The 12,128-nt window shown below is 42.4% G+C and overlaps 1 protein-coding gene across 4 annotated transcripts in view; it reads right to left on the bottom strand.

The window, feature by feature from the left end:
- Positions 1-12,115, bottom strand: part of Cfap53 (cilia and flagella associated protein 53) — a 73,348-nt gene extending 61,233 nt beyond the window's left edge. The window contains exons 1-2 of one of the 4 annotated variants that reach the window (XM_021150573.2): positions 11,981-12,115; positions 512-741 (exon numbers count right to left, since the gene is read on the bottom strand). In XM_021150573.2, the coding sequence (XP_021006232.1) occupies positions 512-741; positions 11,981-12,049 (299 nt within the window). In that variant the 5' untranslated portion in view covers positions 12,050-12,115. Of the gene's footprint in view, positions 1-511; positions 742-4,951; positions 5,090-10,461; positions 10,530-11,980 lie in introns of those variants that run through there. The other 3 variants (XM_085833517.1, XM_085833519.1, XM_085833518.1) reach the window with 3 other exon arrangements.
- Between the last annotated feature and the right edge of the window lie 13 nt (positions 12,116-12,128).

Genomic DNA, 12,128 nt, shown 5'->3' with positions numbered 1-12,128 from the left:
AACAGAACAGAACAGAACAGAACAAAACAAAACAAAACAAAACAAAACAAAACAAAACAAAACAACTTTCCTTGCGGTCACAGATTTCATTCCCCAGAACCCACTCTGAAAGAATAGAAAAACAGTCTAATGTCCTAAGTTTGATCCTAGGAACCACATAGTAGAAAGGGAGAAACAACTCCCAAAAATTGTCCTCTGATCTCCACATGTACAATGATACTCCCTCCCTCCGATAAAAAAGATAAAAAAGTGTTTTAAAAAATCACTGTGGTTCTCCATATAATAAGAATATGAAAAACTGAGCCACGACCTTTATTTGACTTAGGGTTTTGTTTGTTTGTTTGTTTTTGAATGCACAACATTAACCATTGTGGTTTTGTGAGCTCATGACATAGGAAAATGTTAGAGACCTTGCATAACATAGGAAAGGCCCTGAGGTTGATGCTCAGTAATCAATGGGAACACAAAGTGAGAGCTTCAATTTCTGCACCACCAGGTGTGTGAGCCTTACTTATTGCGTCTCTCTTCAGTATTGATGATAAAGCCTTGCATGGCATCCTGGACTCTCGTTTGCACAAGACTGTCAAAGGTCTTGCGGTTATTGCGCTGGATCCAGTCACATTTCAGGCGGTTCTCCTCATTTGACTTGATGGAAGTCAAAGTAGTGTGGTACTTGTGGTAGCTGCGCTGGATTCTTTTTAGATGTTGCTCAGCTCTCTGAGCTTTGGGAGGCTTGGCTCTCTGAAAATAAAGAACAGCTGTCATTTACAATAAGTAAAAATTAAGAGTCTGACCATCTATAGAAAATATTATATGTGTGTATACATATATACATACATACATATATACATACATACATACATATATACATATATACATATATACATATATACATATATACATACATACATACATACACACATACACACATACACACATACACACATACACATATACACACATACACACATACACATATACACATTTATACATATATACATATATGTGTTGAAGTCCACCAAAAGATCCTCACTCACAAAGACCACAGAAACCACCATCACTGCAAACCGCAAGAGGTTTTTTATGGATCCAATGCCCTGGGGACTCCCCTCAGCACGCAGGGAAGAGGAGAGACCCAGAACAAACAAAGAACACAATTTTTATACCTTTTAAGGGGCAGATTTAGGCAACAGGGCTAACTGGCTTCTTCTCATTGGTGTAGCATGTAATCTTTTCAGGCATTGGCTGGTTTGCATAGTGTGACTACCTTTGGCCTAGTGGCTCACTTTGCCTGCTTTTATGGTTGGTTATTATGATTGGTCAGCAAAGCAGCAGTACATTTTGAACTTATGAGTCAGCTATTAACATCACAGCTATTAACATCATGGGGGAATTCTAGTGACAAGGTCAGGGCAGTTTGTGGTTTTTCTCAGAATTCAGTGTGGGGCGATTAGGGGGATTTTTCTGGGAACTGCTAATCTTGTTTTGGTTATTTTTCTGAGAACAGATCATCTTGTTTTGGCAGCTGTAGACTTAGTCATTTTGACCGCTAGTTTGGAAAGTCTCTTCAGAGGGGGGAAGGAGCTGAGTGGTCTTGAATTTATTTTGGATTCTACATATGCACATATATATATGTACACACAAACCCATACACACACACATACATACACACACTCACACACACACATGCATGCACATACATACTCTGCAGTTAGAGCCAAATCCAACATAAGAAAATGAGGACTAACTTGTTTGAGTCTCTGAGTTTGATATTTATCAACTCAGTCTCAAGTACAGAAAGTGTTTGGGTTTTGACGGGATTAACCTAGCATTAACAAGAGATAATGTTAGTAAAAATGTGTTTAATACACATAATCTACCAAACATAAGACATACTGTAGAGTATCTGTTATTCAGCCATGTTATTCATGATCTCTCCTGAGCCTGGCATAAACTTCATTTCTTTCCTTCTTTTTTTAAAGATTTATTTATTTTATTTATATGAGTACATTGTAGCTATCTTCAGACACACCAGAAGAGGGCATAGGATCCCATTACAGATGGTTGTAAGCCACCATGTGGTTGCTTGGAATTGAACTCAGGACCTTTGGAAAAGCAGTCAGTGCTCTTAACCACTGAGCCATCTTTCCAGTCCTAAACTTCATTTCAATGTCCTGCCCAAGACCTTGAGAGTAACCTTTCTGTGTATCACTAGTCTAGGAAAAACTCCAAATTCCTGGGGTTTTGTTTGTTTGCTTGTTTTGTTGTATTTATTTATTTATTTATTTATTTATTTATTTAGGTTTTTCAAGACAGGGTTTCTCTGTATAGCTCTGGTTGTCCTGGAACTCACTCTGTAGACCAGGATGGCATGTGCCACCCCTGGCCGACTCAAATTCCCATTTTTAAAGTACAACCTATGAACTAATACCATTTTTGCTGTAGAGGAATATTAATCAAGCAAACTAGCTGCTCTGGCAAGAGATCATATACAAAGATCTAGGCCTGTGTGTTCCAGCTGGAATACAAACATTTACACACCTTTAATCCCCCTAGCTAGAATACAGACACATACTTAGTACATACCTTTAAGGTAAAATTAGTTTCTAGAAAGAAGCAAGGATGTTTGAAAAATGACTTCTAATGGAGGGGTAGTCAAAGTGATGAATCAGAGAAAGATCTGACATAATGAGTCGGAAATAGAATATGCCCAACTCTGATGAAAACAGCACAGGAAAGCTCTTTAAGAGCAGTTCAGTGAGAGAGTCGGTCAGCTGGGTGTCAGTGCAGTGACTGCAGTGCAGTAGAGTTGCAGTTCAGTGTAGGTCAGCAGAGGCAGTTGAAGCCAGACAATAAGAATGAGCCAGAAGATTAAAACAAATTGCCAGAGTTAGCTTAAGGCCAAGCAGAACCATATTGAATCAGTCAGTTTGGAGAGGAGTTTGAGCCAGAACAGCTGAGCTGAACTAGCCGGCCAGAGTTTAAAAAGAACTAGAAAGGGTGTGAAAGAAAGGTGAAATTTCAAGACCTGTAAGTCATATAAAGTACTCAGAAATTGCTGGTTGGTTGTGAGCCTAGAGGCTGCCTGGGGCTGAGAATAAAGAAAAACAAACCCGGGCATGCCTCGTAGTAAAGGCATTCCTGGGAACAGCTTGACCATAAAGATAAAGAGGAATGTGAGGACATAACAGGGCTATCTGAACTGAGTCAAATTGATCAGATACTCTGCTAGCATTGATAAACATCCAACTCACAGAACTCCTGCATGTACTCTTTCTTTTGCTGATGACACCTTGATCTGCACATACATGTAATTTTTCTGCTGATGTTTGAATAAGCCAATAGTGTGTCACTATGCTAAATTTCCCACTCCCACCCCTAAGCCTTTTACCCCATAAAAACCCCTAGCTTTCGAGCCTCGGGGTCAAATCCACTCTCTCCTGTGCGAGATACTTTTCGACCCAGAGCTCCGTCATTAAACTGCCTCATGTGTTTACAGCAAGAAGGATTCTCGTGTTTCTTTGGGTGCTCTCTCTCTCCCGAGACTACAGTGGGGGTCCCCGAAAGGGGGTCTTACAGGTGAGTTTATTAAGCCTCTGAGATGACAATTACATCAGGGAAATAAAAGTTACTTTTCCATTTTGCACCATCATAAAAGAAAATAAGTCAAATCTTGAGTTATAGATCACCTTTTTTTAAAGTCCTTTGGCTAAAACTAGATATAATTATTAAAGTTAAAATTTGAACACCTTTTTTGCATCCCTTTCTACATCCACCAGGCCAATACATCACTCAAATTTCATCAGAAGCTTCTATTTTCTTTCTATTGTTAAATGGTGATTAACATAGACACCCACAACAACTGGCCAAAGTTCTTGTGCCTACAGCCTGTATCTGGGCAAAAGAGAAGTGGGCAGGGTTTCAGTTTCAGGTCTTGGAGTCTGAGGCAGAGACCATGTAAGGAGGAGAAGGGAGAGGGAAAAAAATAAGTGGAAGACACCACGAGGTATGTGGATTGTGAGGACATGGCCACAAGGGCCAGCCAGTTGGAGTAGGGGTGGCCTGGGTATAACATGGCAAGTTATATCATAGGAAGAATAAGAGACTACAGAATGCTCAACCCAAAAGAAAACATATACTGTATCCTGAGCCCTGCCCCTACTTCCAAGGTCAGAGAACAGAAAGAGGTAGTAGATGACAAGAAAACATCTAGGCACGGGAGGACAGCTGCACACATGAGCTAAGGGTGATTGCAACTCCATGCACACAGCCTGTGCATGACCAAGACAGACCAAATTCCAGCCTGGAGAGGGAAGGTTGTCACACAATCCCATCACTATCAGCAGAAAAAAAAGGGCAACAATTAGCTGTTGGGAGAGAAAGAGGGTTTTCTCTAAGAGTATATCCCCTGGTAAGCTGACCACACTCATAGGTAGATTACACATCCAAGAATCTTGGGGTGGCACAAATTGGTCTATCATGGCTACAAAAGAAAAAGGATACAAGTTGGGTATGGAATAAGGAGTGGATATTGGAAAGAGTTGGGGTAAATTGTTAATATAACGTCTATTTGCCAGAGGTAACTGTCATCTCCAAGGTTTGCTGCCTCCGTCTGCTAATCTAGGCCTAGACATGGAAGCTTCTAGCCTTCATACAATTTTATCTATGCCTAGAATGTTTTCAGCCTCTAAGACTTACACTGCTGAATAAGTTCACTTAAAGTGGAAACTTACGGATTCTTTGGAAAGTTGGTTGGATGGTGTTTTGCTGGGGCAAATACATGAAGGAGCATTTTGTTAACGTGGATACAGGTGAAAGGCTAAGGCAGACTCATGAAGGGGCATTTCACTGAAGTAGACACAGGAGAGGATGTTCCGCTAAAGCAAACACGTGAAAGGACATGTGATGAAAGATTCTTTGTTAATGGCATGCATATATTAGTCCACCTTACATTGCATAGTTGAGCTGCATTTATCAGGACTCCATAGAGAGAATCACACACAAAGAAACTTCTGGTAGATTACTGCAGTTTGTTGATGCTTCCAAGGACTTGGGCTGATTGGATACATATGCTGAGGCAAGACCCATGCTGTGGCGAGAAACATGCTGGGGTAAGAATAAATAGGACTTGACAGAGTGAAGAAGAGATGAAGTGATGGAGACTGAGCTTGGCTTGCTGGTACAGCTAGCTGTACAATGTTTTGTGGGTTTTGCAACTTTGTTGATCCAACTCTATCTAACTGGACTGCTGGTGTATTTGTGAGGTGTTTGTGAGTAAATTGAGCTGCCTGCTGCCTACTAACCTGTGAACTGAACTGCTGATTTCCAGACAACACAGATAGGAGCTGATCCAAAGAACCTTTTAAACAGGTCCAGTTACCCCATATCCTTTCTTTCCTACTACCTCTGGTGGGTGGTGAGCTACAAGGAAGGTTAAAGCATTTAAGAATTATCATTACAAATAAGGTTTGAAAACATTAAAGTTACACTCACCCTTTCTCTCTCTCTCTTTCTCTTTCTTTCTTTCTTTCTTTCTTTCTTTCTTTCTTTCTTTCTTTCTTTCTTTCTTTTTCAAGACAGGGTTTCTCTGTATAGCCCTAGCTGTCCTGGAACTCACTTTGTAGATCAGGCTGGCCTCGAACTCAGAAATCCGCCTGCCTCTGCCTCCCTAGTGCTGGGATTAAAGGCGTGCACCACCACGCCCGGCCCACACTCACCCTTTCTTGTTCTTTCTGGCTGGCTGGTTCAACTTAGCTGTTCTGGTTCAAACTGCTCTCCAGGCTGGCTGATTCAATCTGACTTCTTTCCCATCCCCTGACTGAATTGCTTTGCTTGGCCCCATACTAAATTTGGCCATCTGTGCTAATCTTTTGGCTTCTCATTCTCTGGCTCGTCTTTACATGTGTCTAGCTTGTTCTCTCCTTGTAACCCGTATCTACATCTATCTCAGTGAAACTGCCTCCCTTTATCTGTACTGCTCTCTCTTAACTAGCTTCCCCTTCCGCTCTCTTCTTATGAGAGCTGGACAGATCCTATTCTGTCAAATCTTTCTCTGATTCACCACTTTGTCTGCTACTCCATTAGAAATCACTTTCAGAGCTGGGTGGTGGTGGTGGCACATGCCTTTAGTCCCAGCACTTGGGAGGCAGAGGCAGGTAGATTTCTGATTTCGAGGCCAGCCTTGTCTACAAAGTGAGTTCCAGGACAGCTAGGGGTATACAGAGAAACCCTGTCCAAAAAGAGAGAAAGAAAGAGAGAGAGAGAGAGAGAGAGAGAGAGAGAGAGAGAGAGAGAGAGAGAGAAGAAAAAGAAATTACTTTCAAACATGGGTGGTTTAAAAAAAAAAAAAACAACTAACTTTACCTTTGCTGTTTGGGAGTAAAGGTATATAGTAAGGGTGTATCTTTATTCCAGCCAGAGGGATTAAAAGTGTGTGCTAAAGTGAACCAGACCACAACTAGAAACAGGTTTGGGTTTTTTTTTTTTTTTCTGATAAATAACACAATCCTGGGTTTCACAGTGTGATCAAATATCCTATAACAGTGAATACAAGCAAAACAGGAAAGAAACTGGAAACACTCAAAGAGCTACTATAAATAAGCAAACAAACTTGAAAGGCAGGGTTCTAGAAATGATTTGATCAACCAGAGACACGAGTGCCATGACCAAAGTGTTTCAAAAAGACAGCCTGTTATGTCCAGATCACTAGGTTCCCACAGACCACCAGGGACCACTAGGAGTCCAACTCAGATGCAAAAGCAGAGAGTCTTTATTCAAGCTTGGGCTTGGACCTTCCCAGCTCTCCAGCACAGTGGAAAATGTGGAAGGTGCTGTGCTGGTACAAGCCTTGCCCATTTATCATGGTTGCTGTACCCGGCTGAGGGACTTTCCAACTTGGCAGTTATATGATTGGTTGACATTTTCTTGGCACACTTCTATTGGCTAGTAATGATTTTGGCTTGGTATGAACAATGGTCACTAGCTTAATCAATCTACTTCAAGACATTAGGTACTGATAGGTTGTTGCTAGGGGTAGAGTGGCTATTTGCTCAGGGGAATTATGATGGTTGCCAGGGCAACATGGTTCTTAGAAAAAGTTGGGGGTTTTCCAGTAGCTGAATTCACTCAGGGGGCAAGTTAATCACAACATGGAATCTGAAAGCAAAATTGAATTTATAATGTTAAGCTGGGCCCTTCACAGACCTGTTGAAGCCTGCTCTCCCAGTATAGCTGTAGCCATTTTGTTCCATGTTTGCCAGTCATTTTGTACTGCCAGGTAAATGTTAGTGATCCCCCAAAACAAGATGGGAGTCAATCTGATGTAACTCACAGCAGAGTCTTTATTCTATTTGAGCTAGCTCGCCCCCACCCCCAACATATGCCCTCTCGAAGGATGGTTTTGGTGGTGGGGGGGGGAGCCCCGAATGTCTATCAGGACAAGGCTTTATAGCAAGCAGCAAGCAGGGAGTACATCTAATTGGAGAGCTACTGTGGCCTTTAACATAATTGGCTGGTGCTGGGAGTCATATCATAAACTTAATTTCTGCTCCCCTCTGCATTGGTGGTTACAAGAGATCAGCTTGTAACCTGGGGGTACAGGTTTGTTCAGGGTGCAACCTGGAGATGCTGGTCTTGTTGGGGATTAGCCTAGAGACTGGAGCTAGGCTCCAGTTTTGGGGTGGGGGAGGGGGGAGACTTGGAAACTAATGCTAGGTACCAGCCTGTTAGTTTACCTAAATTCAAATTTAGATCAGGGTCTCTAAAATGGAGTCTGAATTTAAAAGATTTGGCATCTCAGTTTTATATTGTTATTGATGCAGAAAACTAACTTGCTTGATTCAGAGCAGGGTCATGCTGACCACATACTCCATTATGTTTTGTAGGTTCTGAGGTTTATTAATCTTAAGAAATTCCACAACCATAAAATCCACTTAGGATCCATCAGAATAAACATCAGTTAGAACTATTCTGTCTAGCAGGCTTAGGTCAGAGATGACCTCCAGGCAGTCCTTCCTGTACCTGGTTTTTGCCTTTATAAACTGGCCCTGAGGAACATTCTAGTTCCTGAGTTTATGCTGCCTCCCTGATCAACCAGTCTTGGCATGTGCATTCAATAAACCAGCCTTGTTTGACTGAGATTGGTGCCTGAGCGGTTTGTGTGGTGATTCCAAGACCTCAACAATTTCCGTTTCTTTAAATGTATTGTTTGCCACTCAATGGCCACTCAAAAAATAAAAGTTGTGAAGGGCCCAGCCTAACATTCAGACTCCATCTTATGTTAAGCTAGTCCTTAGTGTGAACTCAGTTACGAGAAGGAAAACACACACACACACACAACTTGTTCCAGGATCCATGACACACCTAGCAACTGCCACAACTCCTCTAGCAAACAGCTACTCTACCACTAGGAACAGCCAGTCAGCTCTTAGGGGGAACGTACCTAATGTTCCAGATGTCTCACAATAGATTGCTTAAGCAAGCCACTATTGTTCATCCCAAATTGAAATCATTACTAGCCAACAGAAATGCACCAAGATGTAACCTTCAAATGTCAACCAATCATGTAACTGCCAAATTGGAAAGCCTCTTACCCTGCTGAAACTGTAATAAATAGACAAGGCTTTACTGACACGGGGCCTTCCACAACCATCGACTGCATAGGAGAGATTGGAGAGGTCTGAACTCCAGCTTGAATAAAGGCTCTTTGCTTTGATATATGAGTTGAACTCCTGGTGGTCTCTGCTGATCTGCAGGGCCTGGGCAAAACAGCTGGAAGGGTATGCATGTACATTTTGAAAATATATCAACACACTAAATGAAATCTCATTGACTGTATCTTTATCATTTCTGGATTCCTAGCATTCTGGATTCCTAGCATCCTTACACTATTAGCCTCTCCCTATGGATGCGTGGGCAAGTGTTTCTGGGTGGTCTTAATGACTCAGTGTCTGTGCATCCTGGCGCCACCACAAAACCAACAGTCTTGAGCTTCCTGCTTTATCCAGTCATCCTAGGTTAAGTTGTGGTATGTTGGTGTTAATTCATAGTAACAAGTCCTTAAGGCACAAGGTAGATTCATTCTGATGAATTACATTTAGAACATTGGTGTCAGAATTACCAGATATCCCAGTGTCTGGTAACCATTGCTTATCTGTAGTAATCATTTGGGATGGGGGGTGCAGCATTCAAAGATAAACTGATGGAGGGTTTCAGGGCTTGGTGTACACAAAGAGGCACCTAGATGCAGCTAACAGGATGAAATGGAAGGCAGACCCAAGATGAGAGTGGGAAGTATATCAGGAGACTCAACCCACAGCAAAACCATTTTGAGTCTAGAGTCATTTAATTAAACTACTATTGTCTAAGGTTCCTGGTATTTTATGAGTGCAGATTCTGTGACCGTGAAGTAGAACAGGGTCATTTGGGCAGGAGACACAGGAAGAACTCAGGGTTCTGGTAGTCATGCGAGCTGAAAACACGAAGCACACAGGCCAGCTAGACACAACTATCACCAGTTGTGAGGTGAGGAATTAAGATATGAGTACACTCTGACTAAAAAGAGGAACAAGGGTAAGTATTGATGAGAAACAGCACTGGTGGTAGCCAGACCTAGGAGCCCTGTAAGGCTTGCGGTACAGAGACATGATGTCATGTAGCTCAGGCTGGCTTCAAACTCTCTCTTAAACTGAGCCTCTACCTCCCTGTTACAGGATAGATGGTCACACTGTGAACCCTGAGATTGTGTTGTTTACTGGAAAATCGTGTTTCTAGATGTGGTGCGGCTCATCCCTTAGAACCCATCTTTAATTCCTCTGGCTGGAATAAAGCCACACCCTTAGTACACACCTTTAACTCCAAACAACGAAGGTAAAGTTAGTCTGTAGAAGGAAGCACCTAAGTTTGAAAGTGGTGTTTAATCGAGTGGCAAAGTGACAACTCAGAGAAAGATTTGACAGAATAGGATACGCCCGACTGTCATGAGCAGAAGACGAAAGGGAAGCTATTTAAGAGAGCAGTCCAGTGAGAGAGCAGGAGGAGGCTGTTTTACCGGGAGAGTTTCACAGAAAGAGGCTGCAGAGAGAGAACAAGCTAGACCCAGGTGAAGACGGAACAAGCCAGAAAATGAGAAGGAATCAGAAAATTAGAGCATATTGCCAAAGTTAGTATGTAGCTAAGCAGAGCAATTCAGGAGGAGGTTGGAGAGGAGTTTGAGCTGGGACAGTTGAGTTGATCAGCCAGCCAGTGTTCAGAAAGAGCTAGAAAGGGTGAGGTTATTCAGCAGTAAGTCTCAGTAAAACTAGAAACAGGCTTGTTACTGACCAAAATTCACACAGTCTAATAGAAATATAATACAACATAGATACATTATTGAAGTTTTTCTAGTGACTACATTAGTTAAGTGAAAGTAAGAAATTAATTTTGATCATATATTTTGTTAATCCAATATATCCGGAATATTACCTTTTCAATATGTGACTCCGAGCAATTTCAACACATAGCCAGAGGTCAAAGCCAGGTGTGGCAGGTAACTACAATCATGGACACAGACGCTGCGATTTGTGAAGATCAAAGAGAGACTTTGCTACTGCAGCATAGCAAGTTCCTATTTTAAAGAACAATGACTTCATCTGCGTTTGACTCTGACCTATACTCATTCATCACTGTGCTGAACAAGTTATCTAAGCTCCAAGTCTGGGGTTTCTCATCTGTCAAATGAGAAAAAAAGAACCGTGCTGGTGGCTGCTCACATCAATTTGTATTGCTTTCTCCTAAGGAAGTCCTGTGACTTGACACGACAGCTGAGGAGAGCCATGGGTGGTTTCTTTTGCCTCCTACTTTTGCTATGAGAACACAGTGTGCAGTCGGCCTGCCTAGGCTTTGGCAGTATGTCTTTTTCCTGTTCCATGTTGGTTATGAACATAAATAATGGTCACCAGCAATGGCCTGGATCCTGAGCACTGCATGAAGATACATGGCCCTAAAGTGTTCTGTTTCTGTCCCTCACGAAGTCATCTTGTGACCTCACAGCCCATAGCAGCTTCCAGACTACCTTTTTCCAGGTCCAGATTCTATAGTTCTTAGACCTAAAGAAGAGGGAGGTCTGTAAGCTGACTGAAGTGTGGCATGTGTACTACAGACTGCAATATAACTGTATTCTTGATTAGTCTGTATTCGTCTTCCTCATGTAGCCAACACACCTATTATCTCCCTTGAACAGCTTATTTAGGCGGAAATAAGCAGAATGTGAATGGCATTTTTAATGAAGGGGGAGACTCCCAGGGCCCCTGAATTTACTCCTATATATTCTATAGGGCTATACATCCGGTAGAGTTCCTGCCATAACTCTGATTACACATGGTACCGCTTCTGGCTTGTAGAAATCAGTTTCTGCAGAAATAAAGGAACCCATATGCATGGATGAGGAGTGCCTGGATTGTTATCAAAATGCATCAAATTATTTTCTTATGGGCTACCATTATCAGGCCACCTTAGGAGGCAACTGGCTTATTTCCAGTCTGGAGGGGCCACTTTTGTTCAACACCAGTTATTCATTTAGCCGGCATAAGGGACGTTCTGTTATCACACAGAGCATTCAAAGCCCAATTCTCTTTCCATAGACTCTTAGGGTTACACGACCAATTCAACGTCATACTGTTGAACCATAGGCAGTACAGATCAGGGAAACTGCCTCCTGGCCCAGTGCCCTTCCCAAAATACTCCCACACCCACAGCTCATAGCAAGGAGTCAGATCTCATTTGAGGAATATTGAATCAAAAACAAAAACACCAAGGTCCCAAGTGGTGATTATAGCTGGAAGTTGCGGGGAAAGGGTGCGGGTGTAATGGTAGACAGATGAGCAACAAAAAACCCCCCCGCTGCATCTCAGGTGTGTCCCAGGTGGAGGAACCCAGCCAGGTCGGGCTCGACCAGGAGATAGAGAAAAGTCCCGCGTTTCTCTGCACACACATCCTTACTTACTATGATCACCGCTTTGGGAGTGGGGCCCTTAAATTCCCTTGGAACAGTGCCAAACTGCTGGCTGTACATCTTCAAGTCTCTTTGGGATGGTGGCGACAGGAAACTAGAAAGCCCCGTGGAGTTTACTTCCCAGACGCAGAGTGCTGGT

This window comes from Mus caroli, unplaced genomic scaffold, assembly GCF_978045245.1.
Source record: "Mus caroli unplaced genomic scaffold, Mus_caroli_1 scaffold_19, whole genome shotgun sequence".
NCBI classification, from domain to species: domain Eukaryota; kingdom Metazoa; phylum Chordata; class Mammalia; order Rodentia; family Muridae; genus Mus; species Mus caroli.
The sequence above is the reverse complement of the archived record's forward strand: the minus strand, read 5'-3'. Positions and strand labels throughout refer to the sequence as shown.